Source organism: Natrix helvetica, assembly GCF_964273705.1.
Source record: "Natrix helvetica genome assembly, chromosome: 10".
NCBI classification, from domain to species: Eukaryota; Metazoa; Chordata; class Lepidosauria; order Squamata; family Natricidae; genus Natrix; species Natrix helvetica.
In genome coordinates, this window is record NC_138561.1 from 18,698,721 (window position 1) to 18,717,554 (window position 18,834).

General features: G+C 41.8%; 1 protein-coding gene across 1 annotated transcript in view; it reads right to left on the reverse strand.

Annotated features, from left to right (window-relative positions):
* Nucleotides 1–15,655: 15,655 nt before the first annotated feature.
* TOX3 (TOX high mobility group box family member 3) overlaps nt 15,656–18,834 on the reverse strand; it is a 44,983-nt gene continuing 41,804 nt past the window's right edge. Inside the window, exon 7 of the mRNA XM_081962897.1 lies at nt 15,656–17,994. Coding sequence (XP_081819023.1) covers nt 17,284–17,994 — 711 coding nt within the window. The 3' untranslated portion in view covers nt 15,656–17,283. The remainder of the gene's footprint in view (nt 17,995–18,834) is intronic.

Genomic DNA, 18,834 nt, shown 5'->3' on the forward strand with positions numbered 1-18,834 from the left:
TTCTCCTGGGAGGTAAAAGCTTTTGATCAGAGGCATAATTAATGCCATCTTCTGACCATTCTATTCCCTTGGATGGGAGTGAGCAATAGGTTACGGGGCAATAGAGCGAAATTAGATTTTAGCTGAACATATGTCTTGACCTTTTCCTTAAAGCCAATCTATTTACTTCATAATGCAGCCCATCTTGCATCAACTCGTGTAACCAGACTCAGTGTAAAGGTTAAGACATCTGCGAATCAGAAACTACCCTTTCTTTCTGTCTTTCTTTCCTTCCTTCCTTCCTTCCTTCCTTCCCTTCCTTTCTTTTTTCCTTTCTTCCTTCCTTTCCTTTTTCCTTCCCTTCCTTCCCTATCTCCTCCCTCTTTCCTTCTTTCCTTTCTTCCTTGCTTTCTTTTTTCTTTCTTCCCTTCCTTCCTTCTCTCTCCCCTCCCTCTCTTTCTTTCCTTCCTTTTTTCTTCCCTTTTCTTTCTTTCCTTCCTTCCTTCCTTCCTTCCATCTTTCTTTTTTCTTTCCTTCCTTCTCTTCTTCCCTTTCCTTCCTTCCCTCTTCCCTCCCTCCCTCTTTCTTTCTTTCTTTCTTTCTTCTTTCTTTCTTTCCTTCCTTCCTTCCTTCCTTCTTTTCTTTTCTTTTTTCTTCCTTCCTTCCTCCCTTTCCCTCCCTCCCTCCCTTCTTTCTCTTCCTTCATTTCTTCCTTCCTTCATTTCTTTCTTCCTTCCTTCATTTCTTTTTTTCTTGTTGACATGGAAACACAAAGGAGAGAGAGATTGAGAAAGAGATGGCATGAACAACCAGGTTGCAGTGAAGGTTGTGGAGAAGACACAATGCTACGAGTCATTTCCGAGTCATCTTTCCAGGCACCTCACTCTACGTCTATTAGGATGGTCCTTTAGGGATTCAGAGCCAGCTGGAATGAGAAGGGAAGATGTTAAGCAGATGGATGTTAAAGTTGATTCTCATGTTGCCGACACATTGGCCGTGTTTACAGAATGTGAAAAGGTTACAGATAGTCCTTGATTTAAGACTGTTTGTTTAACATTTGTTCGAAGTTACAACAGCACTGAAAAAAGGGAGTGATGACAGGATGGGTGCTTATATCATTGCAACATTCTCATGGTCACACGATCGAAATGCGGGCAACTGACACATCTTTACAATGGTTGCAGTTCCTGGGTCATGTCATGCTGACTGGGGAATTCTGGGAGCTGAAGTCCACAAGTCCTAAAGTTGCCATGGTTGAACACCTCTGGTTGAGTGTGTCATAAGAACTCAGATATTACACTGTCAATAAATTAGGGCACTGAGGGCATTTCTGGTTTTTATTCACTGCTATCCTGAGAGAATTAAGAGATGCCAGAAACCCCTGCTGGAATTCTTGAAGGAATTCAAAATAAGAGACAACCACCCCCCTCAAAACGACTTACTGGAAAGATGGGTCTATCACACGTGCCCAAATACACACCCTCAAGTCTCCAACTATTAATCAGATTTGACAGCCTTTATTCATATATATTTAACTGAAGCCGCATAATTTTAAACTCCACTGGGCCTGGATAAATGACCCTAAGTATGGTACTTTTTCAAAATTGACAATGATCAATGACGGAGCAGGAAATTATGAACACAGTAACAGCCAATCAGGGTAAACAAGACAGGCCTTTTAAGGTTGTAGGGATGGCGGAAATTTGCATTTTCGCTCTTGAGATTCTTTACAACTTTCCCCCCCACTTTCATCTTCAGCGTTCTTCTCAATACATTTCAGCATGGGGGATAGGGAGCTTGTGAAGATCCCTTCCCCTACCCCCCAGGAATTCAATTTATTGTGTTATCTCACCGACACCCTTATTCTCAACTAGGAGACTGCAGGAGATGGCGAGGGTGGAGTCAAATGTGTCATCAGTTTGGAATCACTATGTTCCCACAAAAGTCCAGCCTACCTTTGATATCCAGTGTCTCTTATCCGCTGCCTTGACTGCTAGTAGATCAGATTCTTGTTCATAGGTAACACGGAATAAAATTGAAGGGGATTGAACTCAACAGAAATGAAACTGAGTTTACCTCGCCTGAATTCATATTACCTCATATTACCTCAGGGGATGCGGTGGCTCAGTGGCTAAGATGCTGAGCTTGTCGATCAGAAAGGTTGACAGTTTGGCAGTTCGAATCCCTAGTGCCGTGTAATGGAGTGAGCTTCCATTACTTGTCCCAGCTTCTGCCAACCTAGCAGTTCGAAAGCATGTAAAAAATGCAAGTAGAAAAATAGGAACCATCTTTGATGGGAAGGTAACAGTATTCCGGTCACCTTTGGCATTGAGTCATGCCGGCCACATGACAGTGCTGGCTCTTTGGCTTTGAAAACGGAGATGAGCACCGCCCCCTAGAGTCGGGAATGACTAGCACATATGTGTGAGGGGAACCTTTACCTTTACATATTACCTCACCTTCATATTACCTTCATCAGAAATGGAATTCAGTTCATAATACCAAACTGATATTAATGTTATTGTATCATCCCCATTATTTCCCCCCCCCAAAAAAAAACCATTTCAGTTACAATATTTATCTGGTTTGTTTAATGTATCATTCTATACAACATTTTCTACGGACAAGCATTATTATCCTCATGTTTTCATCTGAATCGCTTTATTTTTCTTTTCTCTGATGTGGGTTCACTTTCACCGTATTGGTGTTTTTAACTTTTAATTAAGGTATATTTGTTACGTTGAAAACCACTCTGGGCATTTTAGAAATGCAAGAAGGCCAGTAAAAATGATTAGAGTGGGGAAATAAACATATACATAAGCAGAGTCTTTCTGCCCTCTCTTAAAAAAAATGTATATAGCTACAAGATACATAGAAAGAAAGAAAAAATAAAATGATTTATAAAAATCCAATATCCGGTACACGATTAAATCTCAGAAACATATTCATAGCCAACATGGCTTCATTCAAATCTGCTGTAGCGATTAGGAAGAAATAATATTCCATGTCTTCACATCAAATGTAATCTTTGACTGCAGCCCGTTTGCTCTTTTGTAAATAAAGAGCAATTAAGCTGAAAACGGTCTCTTTCTGAGTGCAGTTTTGGCTTGACGGCCTTGAAAAGTAATCAAATTACAAAAAGGAGAAGATATATGTATGTATGTATGTGTCTGTCTGTGTGTGTGTGTGTGTGTTGTATTTGTGCTGATAAATAAATAAAGGGAAACTATTATAGATCTATTTCGAGCTATTTAGCTCTCATCAGCTAGCCATACCCTTGCTGGGGTTTGAACCTGGGCTGTATTACATATTAGGAAGATATATTAGCCACTAAGCCACAAGCTCTCCTCCCTTATCAGCTGAGCCAAGGAAATAGGTATGTATTTGTGTTACAACCCTTGGTATATATTTGGGCATACCAGGGGTTGGGCATACCATATTTGGGTATACCAGGGGTTGTAACACACACACACACATACATACATACATACATACATACATACATACATACATACATACATATTCTGCCTGGTTGGTGGTAAGCAACATCTGCTTTTCAGTCAATGCTATCTTTTGAACCCTGTGTCATCCCCGGGTTAGAAGGCCTTGAGCCTATCAATGTTTTTTTCTAACAGTGAAAAACTTGGCAAGCTCATCTACCTGCTGGCTTGCAAGAGATAAAGATAGCTCTGGTGTTTATCTAGTCTCTGACCCTCTAATTGTCTAGAACATCCAAGTGGTAGCCTCGGAAAAAAAATTCCCCCTAAGGTGCAATTTTTGCTCTCTCTCGGAGGAATTCTTCACGGTGCAGATTCCCTGAAGAGCTTTGTGCTCTTACAAGTCTCAAAACTCCCAGAAGATATGAAGTCAGGTGTAGCGGTTGGGATTCTACGAAGCTGGAAATAGTGGCATGAAGTGGCGAGAACCGAATCCTCCATTGTAAAGCTCTGCCCACCCCCCACCCAGATCAGATTTGACTGGGTTACAGAAATCGGCACATATGTGCGAGAGGAACCTTTACCTTATTTCTTACATAGTCACATAACAGAATGGTTCTGATTCCCAATGGGTTGCGTTAAGATTTAATTGTCTTCCCTCACCATGAAAAGAACAAGAATGAAAAGAACAAGAATAGGGCATGGAGCCAGATGGCTGATGTTTAGGGTCTTTTGTGTTGACCCCTTGATAGGAGGATTAATTGCCAACATGGAAGGACATTCCTTCACCTGATACTACGAAGTACCTACAGAGGATGAAAGGGACAAAAACAGCGGAGGTGTAGGAATGTCCCATGTCTCAACAGAAGATCAACGTTCCGGGTACAGAAGAAATGGAAGTAAATCGAAGTTAGGAGTCCCAAAGGTGCTTTTGAAAGAGGCCAATGGACTTTCTGAATTTTCTTTGAAGATGTTTTGCTTCTCAACCAAGAAGCTTCTTCAGTTATCTTTTTCAGCTATTTTGTGTCTGGATGTTCTTCCTTCCATTCTCCACCATTCAATCAGAACCCAAAAAGCTTCTTGGATGAGAAGCGAAACCTCTTCAAAGAAAAACCAGAAAGTCCAGTTTTTCTCTTGAAAAAGCATCTTTGGGACAACCATGACCTGGATGGCTGAGAATCTCCATAGACTTTCGGATATCTGAACTTTACAAGAAATGGGTTTTGGGTTTTCATCCCAAAATCTAAACAGCAAAACTGAATAAAGCCCTTAGCAGATATGCTAAGCCAAGTTTAACACACAACTGGGGTGTGCCTTTTTTTTTTTTTTTTGGCTTTCTAAAACTTTTTAAGCTAAATTTTATGATCATCTTCCATCCTTCGATAAGAGGCTTTGATAGCACTTTAAAATAATGAGGTTCGTTTTAATTAATGCAACATTAGTGAACATTTTGTAGGAGCACTTAGCCAGAGCTATTGGAATATCAAATGAACTAATTTGGGATTCATTTTATTATAACATCAAATGAATAGCGGAGAGAGTCTCGCTACCCACTCTTTAATTATTGATACTTAAAGATAAATCTTACGATGGCAGCTTCTGAGCATTTGACTGACACAAGATTGGTCTATATTAACTATGAAACCTACACATCTCACACGTTTTTTTAAAGGGAGAATCTATGCCATTAAAGTTACAGACCTCTACAATTTGCAAATCATCCAGCTGATCGGGTTCAGCTAAAAAGATAACGGTTCCCCTCGCTCATATCTGCTAGTTGTTCACTTAGGACTATGTATTCAGGAGAATACAGAAAAACAGAGTTGGAAGGGACCTTGGATGACTTCTAAGTCCAACACCCTACTCGTGCAGAAGACCCCTATAGCATTTCAGACAAATGGTTGTCCAGTCTCTTCTTAAAAACCTCCAGGGATGAAGCACCCACAACTTCTGGAGGCAAGTTGTTCTACTGATTAATTGTCCTAACTGTCAGGAAGTTTCTCCTTAATTCCAGGTTGCTTCTCACTTTGATTAGTTTCCAATCATTGTCCTTCCTTCCTTCCTCCCTCCCTCCCTCCCTGCCCCCTCTCTTCTTTATCCTTCCTTCCTTCCTTCCTTCCTTCCTTCCTTCCTTCCTTCCTTCCTTCCTTCCTTCCTTCCATCCATCCATCCATAGAATTATAGAATAACAAAGTTGGAAGAGACTTTGGAGGTCTTCTAGTTCCCTTTTTTCAGTTACACAGGCACTAAACGAATGGTTCCATTTGATGCTTAATAAGGATCATTGTGAAGGGAAGTGGTGGCTCAGTGGCTAAGACGCTGAGCTTGTCGATCAGATAGGTCACCATTTTTCTGCGGTTTGAATCCTAGCGCCGCATTATTTGTCCCAGCTTCTGCCAACCTAGCAGTTCGAAAGCATGTAAAATTGCAAGTAGAAAAATAGGAACCACCTTTGGTGGGAAGGTAACAGCGTTCCCTGCGCCTTTGGCATTGAATCATGCTGGCCAAATGACCACGGAGACGTCTTTGGACAGCGCTGGCTCTTCAGCTTTGAAACGGAGATGACCGTTGCCTCCTAGAGTCAGGAACGACTAGCACATATGTGCGAAGAGAACTTTACCTAACAATCATTGTAATAGAAGGGACAGTGTTTTGCTTCCTGGCATTTCCTTCCAGAGCATCGGAGGGTAAATCCAATAAAATCAGCTATGTGGTTGTTTACAACATCCCACTCATTGTTAATAAATTAGTCTAAGTGCAACTGCAACTCTAATTCCATAAAATGTTTAATATAGCAGCTGAAATCCTCCAATTATGCAGTAGGAACTGCAAATAATTTGCTTTGTGTGTGTGTGTTTTTTTCCAATCACTCTCTCGCCCTCTGTTCCTGCAACGCTATCTAAACACCATCTGTAGAAAACATACAACCTTCAGTTTCTGTGTGATGATAGAGATTCTGAAGTGGGAAAGCAGATAAACAGTTACATATTATTCCCCCCCACCCACCCTCCGTTCTCTTCCAATCCTTGCAATTAAGTGAATCAATTACTCAGCTGCATTTACATTTCTCCTTTATCAGGGGACCAAAGGCAAGCTGGGTGTTACTCATATACCACTTTATAATTGCTGGGTAAGGCCACACTTGGAATATACTGCATCCAGTTTTGGTCGCCACAATGTAAAAAAGATGTGGAGACTCTAGAAAGAGTGCAGAGAAGAGCAACAAAGGTGATTAGGGGACTGGAGGCTAAAACATATGAAGAACGGTTGCGGGAACTGGATATATCCAGTTTAATGAAAAGAAGGACTAGGAGAGACATGGTAGCAGTCTTCCATATCTCCGAGGCTGCCACAAAGAAGAGGGAGTCAAGCTCTTCTCCAAAGCATCTGAAGGCAGGACAAGACGCAATGGGTGGAAACTAATCAAGGAGAGAAGCCACTTAGAAATAAGGAGAAACTTCCCGACAGTTAGAACAATCAGTTCTAACCAGTGGAACAACTTGCCTCCAGAAGTTGTGAATGTTCCAACACTGGATGTTTTTAAGAAGATGTTGGATATCCATTTGTCTGAAGTGGTGTAGGTTTTCTAAGCAGGGGGTTGGACTAGAAGACCTTCAAGGTCCCTTCCAACTCAGTTATTCTATTCTATTCTATTCTATTCTATTCTATTCTATTCTATTCTATTCTATTCCATTCCATTCCATTCCATTCCATTCTACTCTACTCTACTCTACTCTACTCTACTCTACTCTACTCTACGCTACTCTATTGTCCCAGCTTCTGCCAACCTAGCAGTTCGAAAGCACATAAAAATGCAAGTAGAAAAATAGGAACCACCTTTGGTGGGAAGGTAACAGTATTCCGGTCACCTTTGACATTGAATCATGCCAGCCACATGACCACGGAGACGTCTTCGGACAGCGCTGGCTCTTCGGCTTTGAAACGGAGATCAGCACCGCCCCCCCTAGAGTCGGGAACGAGTAGCATATATGTGCAAGGGGAACCTTGACCTTTACCTTTTGTTTCATAAAAGAGATAACTAGATGAAATAAAAGTGTAGATTTTGATAACCCTTTGACAAGATTCTAAAAATGTACCCCGTGTGCACATTTAAACAAAATGCGCTTTCCTTTTCCGTACAGTATGTAATCGGCCTGCTGCATTCTTCACACGTCCTTCATTCTTTACTGTTTAATTATGTCCTTGTATTTTACATTTATTACTATTGTGCTGCCCTTTCCTCATCCTTAATTTTATTGTTTGTTTGCGCAACCACTCTACAGGGGTCCTTTAGGGTGAGAAGATGTGAGTGGATTTCATTCAAAGACAAAGCCACATAAATAGAGGTGGGGTTTTTGCTTTCTGTAAAGTGTGCGAGCCCCACAAGGCATTCCCCCCCCCCTTAAAAGCCAGCATTCCCCCACGCTTGCTCCTTACTACGCAGTTAATTAATGTATATTGTTACAGATTCATGTGTTCCTGGGACACAGGGAGGGGAGGAATTCCCATAGCACACCAGACAAACTCTGTGATAGATTACTTGTACTTGCTGTGTCATATCCAATTAATTCAAATTGACTGTACACTCGCATTATGTGGTTAGTGCAAGGAGAGATCAATATGGGTGGAAATCCACCACGATGCTCTCCGGGCCTCTCCCGGCTGTAGGTTGGTCCGAGGGAGATCGGGCGAGGCTGATCCGCAGCTGAAGGGGCAGGTGGTTCTTAGACACCATTCAGAGTTGGCCTATTCAACCCCGGCTTTTCTAACTCGCCATTCATGCATCGCAAAACACCATCTGGTCCTCTTTCGCCTCCAGCAATCACAGCTGACCAAAAAACGATAATAACAGCTGTTGCGAAACAAAAGACAAACAAAGCAAGGAGGGAAAGGTTAGGATGAAATCCAGGGCTGAAAAATACTCCATGAATACTCCATGAAGTGAGAAATAGGGGAGAGGAGGGGAGGGGTGGGGAGTGAGGGGCTCTTCATATGTCTTATTTTATTTTTATTTTGTTTTCAGCTTTCTCCCCTTCCTCCTCCTCCTCTTCTCTTCCCTTCTTCTCCTCCTCTTCTTTTTTCCTTCCTCCTCCTTCTTTCTTCCCTTCCTTGTCTTCTCCTCCTCCTCCTCGTCCCTTCTTCTTCTCCTCTTCTTCATTCCTTCCTCCTCCTTTCTTCTCCTCTTCTTCTCCTCCCCTTCTTATCCTCCTCTTCTTTCTTTCTTCCTTCCTCTTCCTCCTTCCTTCTCCTCTTCCTCTTCTTCCTTCCTTCCTCCTCCTTTCTTCTCTCCTCCTCCTCCTCCTCTCATTCCTTCCTTCCTTCTTTCCTTTCCTCCTCCTCCTCTTTCTCCTTCCTTAAGGCAACACTTGTATGGAATTTCCTCTACTTAAGCTTGAAATAGTTCATCCATCTGTTTCATAGCAAGAAAAGGAAGGAAGGAAGGAAGTAAAGAAAGAAAGTAAAGAAAGAAGGGAAAGAAAGAAAGAAAGAAAGAAAGAAAGAAAGAAAGAAAGAAAGAAAGAAGGAAGGGGAAGGGTTATGTGAGAGAATACCCTTCAAGCCACAATGGGCAGGTAATCATATATCATGGAAACATTTAAAGGGTTTATTCATGTTTGATAAGTAATGAACCTGTTTCGGAAAAAAACCCCTAAAACTCCTTATGTTCCTTCACCATATGTCAGCCTGGGTTAATGTGAAAGTGGAATATAGTTAACAGGGTGATAAGTGGAGGGACCTTGGGAAAAAGCAGAGGGAGGAGAGGTCTTATTAATGATAGGAGGGAAAAAAACATTATTTCACAGGTGTCAGATGGGAGAGTGGGACTCCCTTAACATACAACGCCATTCCAGCACCGGTTGTACAGGAATACAGTTTAAGAGAATGTTGTGGCCTTGGAGGGGTGTGATAAACAATTCAAAGGCAAATTATGAACAAGGTTGCAGAATATCTGCTGTGTCTGAGACTTAACAGTGATATCTTAATATCCACTTAACTGCTTTGAAACACATCAAATTTGGTACTGAATGCATTTTGCTGAAAACTTTTTGTCCCAGTACTCATTGTTTGTTTGGTAATCAACGCATAAGCCAGAACATCGGTGTCGGTTGCCTTGTGATTCACTACATTATTCCTTATGGGAAAAATGAGTTTGGTACTCATCAGTTTTGGTACTCATCATACCTCCCGGAACGGATTAACAATGAAACTCATCAAATTTGGTACTCAACACATTTTGGTGAGAAAGTTTTGTCCCGGTACTCATTGTTTGTTCTGTAATCAACACACAAGTCAGATCGTCGGTGTCGGTTGCCTTGTGATTTACTACATTATTCCTTAGGGGAAAAATGGGTTTGGTACTCATTGTTTTTGGTACTCAACAAACCTCCTGAAACTGACTAATGATGAAGACTACTGTAGGAGCATTTTAGCAAAAAATCTATTAACAAGACAACCGTGTTCTGCATATAGGAATGTTCTCAGGTTATTTGCTGATATTTCCAAGTTTTTCTAGATATGCGAATTACAGGATTTCATACCAGGTAGAAAGTTAGCTTAACTCTTCACACACATATATACACAGACACTCCAAGTCAAGGAAAAATCCAATATATCTCCTGCTTTTCACTTTTCAGAGTTTTCAGAGTTACCATAAAATGATACCCATAGTTGTATGACCCACCCTGACATAACTACAGGTAGCCCTTGACTTACAACCACAATTAAGTCCAAAATTTGTGTTGTTAAGTGAGACATTTGTTAAGTGAATTTTGCTCCACTTTATGACCTTTCTTGCCACAGTGATTAAGTGAATCCCTGCAGTTGCTAAGTTGCAGCTGTTAAGTGAAACTGGCTGCCCAATAACTTTGCTTGTCAGGAGTTCGCAGAAGGGGATCACACAACCGGCAGGACACGGTCATAAATATGAGCCAATTGCCAAGCATCTGAATTTTGATCACATCACTGCATGAAACTCTGCCCTATCCTATGAACTGAAGCTCTGCAATTTAGAAGACACACATATATTCAGCTAGGATGGATAGGTGGATCGAGGGAAGGAGGGAGGGAGGGAGGAAGGAAGGAAGGAAGGAAGGAAGGATTTCTGTTCATAAATCTTTGCTTAGAATATATTCTTTTTCTTTGGAAGATAAATAAGGAAGGGAGGGAGGGAGGGAAGGAAGGAGGGAGGGAGGGAAGGAAGGAAGGAAAGAAAGAAGGAAGGTGGGAGGGAGGGAGATATCAAATCTATTTCAATCATAAATATATTTTGATGTTTTCATTTTTTTTGCAGCACAATACAGACCCAGAATCAAATAATGTGTTCAACAGATTCGCTTCTTTGCAACCAAGTTTGGATTTCAGGATGCCCTCAAGTGACTTTTAATAATAGCCATTTCCTTCCAAGGCTGATCATCGATGGGTTTGCAGCCCTTCGTCTCATATGAGGAAACACAGGCTAGATGAAATTGGTTAATGGGTGGAATTGTACTGCCTTCTCTTCCCAAACGAAGGGAAACAGGCTTGCTTTGTCATTAACTCCTATCACTGTGACATTTTGCAAGCAATGCAAGCCTGCAATTACAGGCCATATATACAATTACTGTCATATGTGGTTTAGGTTTCATTTCTTGAAGGTAAGAATTTCAGGAGCTTTCAAGAGTGTTGATTGCTATATTCAATTAGCTGTAATTGAGGTGTTTGTGTGTGTGTGTGTGTGTGTGTGTGTGTGTGTGTGTGTGCCTGCATGCATATACTTGGGGTTTTCTTCCTCCCTACATCCATCCATCCAACCATTATTTTTCTCTCTTTACCTACCTACATCTATATATCATCTATCTATCTATCTATCTATCTATCTATCTATCTATCTATCTATCTATCTATCTATCTATCTATCTATCTATCTATCTATCTATCTATCTATCATCTATCTATCTATCATCTATCTATCTATCTATCTATCATCTATCTATCTATCATCTATCTATCTATCTATCTATCTATCTATCTATCTATCTATCTATTATCTATCTATCTATCTATCTATCTATCTATCATCTATCTATCTATCTATCTATCTATCATCTATCTATCTATTATCTATCTATCTATCATCTATCTATCTATCTATCTATCTATCTATCTATCTATCTATCTATCTATCTATCTATCTATCTATCATCTATCTGTGTTCCAATATCTCAGGGGTTGCCACAAAGAAGAGGGAATCAAACTATTCTCCAAGGCACCTGAGGGTAGAACAAGAGGCAATGGGTGGAAACTAATCAAGGAGAGAAGCAACTTAGAACTGAGGAGAAATTTCCTGACAGTGAGAACAATTAATCAGTGGAACAGCTTGCCTCCAGAAGTTGTGAATGCCCCAACACTGGAAGTCTTTAAGAAGATGTTGGATAGCCATTTGTCTGGAACGGTATAGGGTTTCCTGCCTAGGGAGGGGGTTAGACTAGAAGACCTCCAAGGTCCCTTCCAACTATGCTATGCATTGTATTGTATTATTTATTATTGTATTATCTACACACCCATTATTTATCTATCTTTACCTCCCTCCCTATCCATCCATCCATCCATTCACCAGAGGTGGGTTGCTCCCGATTTGGCCTGGATCGGGCGAACCGGTAGTAGCGGCAGGGGAGGCTCCGCCCACCCACCCGGATACTTCTGTGCATGCGCAGAAGTATTGCGTGCACGTGCACGACAGAACCAGTAGCAAAAGGGATTTACAATCCACCTCTGCTATCCACCCATCATTTATCCATCTCTTTAACTAATTATGTCTGTCTGTCTATCTACTAATCTTTATGTACAAATTATCATTATTTGCCTATCTGCCTATCATCCATTTATCATCTGTCTTTATGTCTGTCATCTTTCTATCTTTTTTTCTTTCTTTTTCTATCTATCTATCTATCTATCTATCATCTATCTATCATCTATCTATCATCTATCTATCTATCTATCTATCTATCTATCTATCTATCTATCTATCTATCTTTTCTCTTTCTCACTCATTTTCTGTCAATCTATCAATCTGTTAAGGATGCTGATGGTGAAGATCTTACAACTATCTATTTTGTCTCACTTTTGATTAAAGTTGACATATTCAAGGGATGAGCTAGGCATGCACATAATTAGTTCATTATTTTGACTTGAGAAATGGCTTCTTTTCTGAAACAAAAGAGTGCTTCTTCCCAAATAAAGCTTGATTGTTTGAAGGGAAGCTCCCCGTTAAGTGCAGAGTGGAAAATTACCTAGTTGAGACATAAAGATCATTCTTTGCATTGCTTCCCTATCTGTATTGTTTTACCCTTTTATGGTTGTTACACCCGGAGTCTTTGAATTATGGACCTATAGAAATGCGAAAAAATAAAGTAAAAAATAATAATGAATTAATAGGGTCAACTCAAACATTTGATTAATGAAGCAGCAGCTACCTCAAAGAGCAGCTGCTGGAGCAGGATTCTTAATCCCTGCCATCTTGCCTCTTTTCAGGAGAAAGAAATGGGCACCTTATGGCTTCTCCTGCAATTGCTAAATTGGATTAATATCCTCAGAAGAAGTTAAAAACTTTATTTCCTTGCCAATAATTTTCTCTTTAGCTTCACATGACTTTTGAGGGACAGTCCAAAAATTAGGGAGAACCAGGGAGAAAAAAAAAACAGGTTTAAGGAAGGCTTAAAGGTGGTAAGAACTTAGGGTATGCACCATGTATGATGGCTTGGAGCTGGCTGCTATGGTTTCTATTCTTCTTGATGTGAATTTGTTAGGGAAATAGAGACCTTTCCCCATCCTATCAGCGTTGGGAGTCTTAAGAATGGAGAGGTGATGAAGATGACAGGTGTCACCTGACCAAGGAAGGTATCCAGTCAATCTCTTCTCTGCCACAATATATTTTGGAAGGCTGCAGTATCTTAAGTTCCTTGGATGCTGACTTGGGGTCCCACTGAAATTAACAACTTGCCTCCAGAAATTGTGAATCCTACAACACTGGAAGTTCTATTTTATTCTTTATTTTCTAGTCTAGTCTAGTCATCTAGTCTTGATTCTATTCTTATTCTATTCTACTCTATTCTATTCTTCTTGTTAGTTGCAAAGTCGTGTCCGACCCATCGCGACCCCATGGACAATGTTCCTCCAGGTCTTCCTGTCCTCTACCATCCTCTGGGGCCCATTTAAGGTCATGCCTTCTGCTTCGGTGACTTCATCCAGCCACCTCATTCTCTGTCGTCCCCTCCTTCTTTTGCCCTCCATCTTTCCCAGCATTAAGGCTCTTCTCCAGTGAGTTCTTCCTTCTCATTAGGTGGCCAAAGCATTTGAGTTTCCTCTTCAGGATCTGGCCTTCTAAAGAGCAGTCAGGGTTGATCTCCTCTAGGACTGACCAGTTTGATCGCCTTGCAGTCCAAGGGACTCGCAGGAGTCTTCTCCAGCACCTTCTCCAGCACCATAGTTCAAAGGCCTCCATTCTTTGGTGCTCAGCTTTTTTATGGTTCAACCTTCATGGCCATCCATTGCAACTGGGAAAATCGTAGCCTTGACTACACACACTTTGGTTGGCAGGGTGATGCCTCTGCTTTTTAGTAGGATGTCTAGATTTGCTGTTCTTGTAGAGTTTCTATTCTATTCCTATTCTGCTTTAAGCCTATTGATTTCACTGGGAATAAAATGCAATCAACTCAAATCTGTAAGCCACCCTGTAATGCACTCTTAACAGAAATTTCCTGTACACTCTATGTTCTTTCTCCCAACATTATTTAAAAGCTCCACAGAAGTCACTTTTGGGGAACACCATGTAATATTTCTGGACGGATAGCAGCTTTAAAGCCGGTGCTTTGTGAATTTCATTTTGAGGGCAAGAGCCCTGAACGCTGCAACTCTCTGCTGTTATTCTCCTCACGATTAGGATTCTACTCAGGTTCCTGATTTGCTGTTTTTCCATTTTATCGTAAGCAGTTTAAAGATGGTTTGCCAGTGGTAATTTGCAATTTTTATCAAGACCTCTTCATTATAGCTTCTGACAGGACAGATGCTGTAATTAATCATGCAAGACAATTGGGGATAGTGGTCAAACTGTTTTCCTTGTATGGAGAAAAGAGAGGAGGGGGGAGATGTAAAACAGCGAGTACAACAGGGCTCCTGATTTCCTTTCTCATAGGACAGACACTATGATTTTTAAGGTCAACCTAGATAAAACAGATTTTTAAAAAAATCAATGGATTCTGAACTAAATACACAGAGGGAGATCTATGCAAAAAAAAAAAAAACAATGTCACTGAGCATTATCCTAATTGCAATATACTGTTTTGTTGGTACATAAGGGGGTGGGGATGCATTTATTGACCCAATGGGCAAAGATGGATTTGGAGTTTCCTCCATCAGATGCCACCTTTTCATGATTTGGGGGGAAATTATTTTGCAATGTTGTCTTCATGAGCCAACTCTTTGGTATTATCTATCTATCTATCAAGTGTTGTAGTTATCACTAAGTTTTATCTTATGATTTATGATGAATGTATTTTTATGAGGACTATGATTATGAGTTATCACTTATAGTTTTTATGTACGAGAGCTTGTACACCAAAGACAAATTCCTCCTGTGTCCAATCACACTTGGCCAATAAAGAATTCTATTCTATTCTATTCCATTCCATTCCATTCTGTCCATGTTGTTCTGTTCTATTCTATTCTATTCTATTCTTGTGGTTAGTTGCGAAGTCGTGTCCAACCCATCACAATGCCTTGAATGTTCCTTCAGGTCTTCCTGTCCTCTACCATCCTCTGGAGTCCATTTAAGCTCATGCTGACTGCTTTGGTGACTCCATCCAGCCACCTCATTCTCTGCCGTCCCCTTCTTCTTTTGCCCTCCATCTTTACCAGCATGAGGCTCTTCTCCAGTGAGTCCTTTCTTCTCATTAGGTGGCCAAACTATTTGAGTTTCATCTTCAGGATTTGGCCTTCTAAAGAGGCCAAATAAAATTCTATTCTATTCTATTCTATTCCTATTCTAATATGTATTATTAGGATATGGCTGCGTATTCCATAGTGTCAATAACTGTTGTTATTTTGGGCTGAATTGTGGTCGTAAATCAAGGAGTACGAGGTCGAAGGATTCCAACCTTCCATAGGCCAACATTGTCACCAGATGGACCCTTCAAATGTTCCATCCATATTCCATATTCATCACTAATTACAATTTTGCCAAGCTGGCTGATGGTGGTAATTGGTTTTTTTTTCCTGAAATGTGTTTATTCTATAGCAAGATAAAAGCATTTGCTTTAGATAAGCAAAATACAAACAACTTAATTGCTGCTATTGTAACTCATAAAAAAGTATAAAACAGCATAAAAACACAATAAGCAACGCCGCAATTAAATCATTCGTGTTACCACTGTTTACATTAAAGCCTCATTTATGAAAACTTTACAACACATGATCTGAAAACTTACAACCTTTTAAAGAAAATATTTACACTGATTATTCCGATGTGGCAACCCCCTTTAAATAATCTACCAATATTACATCATATTTTAAAAACTCAACATTTTTTTTCTTCTTACTTTTTTTTTTGTAATAACAGTTTATTTAAGTGCATTTCCTTTTTTTAAAAAATACAGTGTATTAAATCTGAAAGTTCGCCCAAACACAGAATAGAATATTCAGTTTCTTTTTTAATGGGTGGTTATGAGCAGAATTGAATTAAGTGTGTGTTTTATTCCAAAGTATTGGAGAATTTGGAGGGGGGGGGAAAAACCAGGGTTAAATGAGAAGATGGCTTTTGATGTTGATGAACTTCAGAAGGCATGATTAAAAAGGAATAAAAATGAGCTTTGGCAAAAGTCTGTGATATTTCTTTTATATCATTATTATCCATGACAGAAAAACACCGTCACCTACTGATGTCATGGGAGCATGATTGTATGAAATCCAATCAACATTTTACAGGTAGTTACAACTGTGCTTTTAAGAGCTTCGTGGGTTCAAATTAAATCCAAAACTTAACCAGTCAGCCAATTTTGCAGGAAGGAACAGTTTTCATCGCAAAATTGTAAAAAAAGGCCATTTTGTTTTTCTCAGTCTTCTTGCCCGGGCATTAAAAACTATTCAGTTCACATATTGTCAGTAAAGCTTGGAATAAACTTTAAAAAAAAATGGGCCACATGTTTTTTTTTTTAAAAAAAAAACAAAAGCGGGGGGGGGGGGGGAGAAGCACAGCTTATTTGCCTAAAAGAAAACAAAAGAGAAAAAGAAGGGAAAGAAGGAAGGAAAGGAGGAATGGATGGGGAAAAGAAGAGAAGAGAAGGGGGAAGGGAAGGCGGAAAAGAAGGGAAGGGAGAAGGGTAAAAGGAAATGGAAGGAGGAAAAGAAGGGAAGGGAAGGAGGAAAAGAAAGAAGAGGGAAGGGGAAGGAGAAATGGAAGGGGGAAAGAAGAGAGAGGAGAAGAGGAAGGCGGAATAGGAGGAGGAAAAGAAGGGAAGGAGGAAAAGAAAGAAGAGGGAAGGGGAAGGAGGAACGGAAGGGGGGAAAGAAGAGAAGGGAGAAGAGGAAGGCAGAATAAGAGGAAATGAAGGGAAGGGGGAAAAGAAGGAAGAGGGAAGGGGAAGGAGGAGTGGAAGGGGGGAAAGAAGGGAAGGGAGGAGGAGGAGGAAGGGGAAAACAAATATTTATAATTCAGCTAAAGGATTATACCCAGCTACACTGTAGTTCTTTTATTGCCTATCTAATAGACAGCTTAAAGTCTCTTTTGCGTGTTATGCATTCCTGCATAAATTCTTCCCCAGCCCTGCGCCATTTCCGCCCGATCCACAGCTTTGCTCCCTCCAGGATGCAAAGCACAGGCCGACTTGGCGGCTCTTCAGAAAATACCAGCCTGCGATAAGAGCTGAGTCTGCGTCTGGCCTTGTATTTGGGACGGGTGTGGCTGGCTGGCGGGGGGCGGGCTGCCGATGGCCGCTATCGGCGAGGTGATCTGCGAGGAAGCCGGGGAAAGTTGCTGGGGGGAGGGCTGCGGCGGGTGCTGCTGCTGCTGCTGCTGCTGCATCTGTTGCAGCTGCATCTGTTGAAACTGCTGGAGCTGGATCTGCTGCAGCTGCTGCTGCATGTGGTGCTGGAAATGCTGCTGCTGCATCTGCTGCTGAATCTGCTGGTGCAGCTGCTGCTGGTGCAGCTGCTGCTGCTGCATTTGCTGCTGCTGCAGCTGCAGCTGCTGGAGATGCTGCAGCTGGTGCTGCTGGCTCTGCAAGGAAGGGCTGACTTGGGAGGGGGCCGAGGCTGGCGTGGGGGCCATGCTGGTCGCCAGGGTGCTGATCAGCGAGGGGGAAATGTTTGTGGGACCGCCGGGGGCGCCGGAGGTGGGGGTGACGATGGGGTTCCCGGGCAGCCGCATGGTTAAAGGCTTGGGGGCAATGGCCCTAGGAAGGGGCTGCTGGAGAGTCTGCGGGGAAGGGACGACGGTAGCGTGTTGTGAAAGAGGGCTGTTCAGAAGCAAGGAAGAAGACAAATTCGTGGAAGCCAGAGTCTGCTGGACGGACCGGATCGTCTGCGCTTCCGCTGACTCGGCAGCAGCCTGTGAGCCAAAAAGAGAAGAGAAACAGCGCTTAGACTTATATACCGCTTCATAGGGCTTTTACAGCCCACTCTAAGCGGTTTACAAAGTCAACATCTCGGCCCCAACAATCTGGCTCCTCATTTGACCCACCTGGGAAGGATGGGAGGCTGAGTCAATTTGGGAGCCTAGTGAGATTCGAACTGCCAAATTGCAGGCAGCTGGCAGTCAACAGAAGTGGCCTGCAGTACCGCACTCTAACCACTGCGCCACCGCGGCTCATGCAACAATAAGCCTACTCATCTTTATGTTATTCACATAAAGTTATTTATGTAGTGTAAGCCAGGGTCCCCAACCTGGGGGCCACAGCCCACTACTGGACCACGGCCTATTCACAACAGGGCCGCATGAGTGGCTGGCTGATGTGTGCGCATCAGTATCACGGGGGCTCACGGCCCCACTCGTGTGAATGTTGCAGGCATTTGCAGCCCCACATCTTCCCCCTCCCCCTCTTCCCCCACCACTCTGGGCCGCCAACCCAGAAAGCTTGGGGAACTCTGCTGTAGGCAATCTTGGTCTCAATACTACTGTATTTCATCTTATCACGTTAAGTGATGGAGCGCCGTGGTGGCCTAGAGGTAGAGCTCTCGCCTCACAATCAGGCAGCTGTGAGTTCGATCCTAGGTAGCGGCAGATATTTCTCTCTCTTAGTGCAATGAGTAATTGTCTGCTGTGAACACCGTGTAGGCATCCAGAAGGGTATCCAGACAGTAAACTCTCAGCTCCATTCAGTCGCCCTGACTCTACCCCAATGCATCCTGATTGTTAAAAGGAAAAAAAAGTACTGTATTTTTCAGAGTA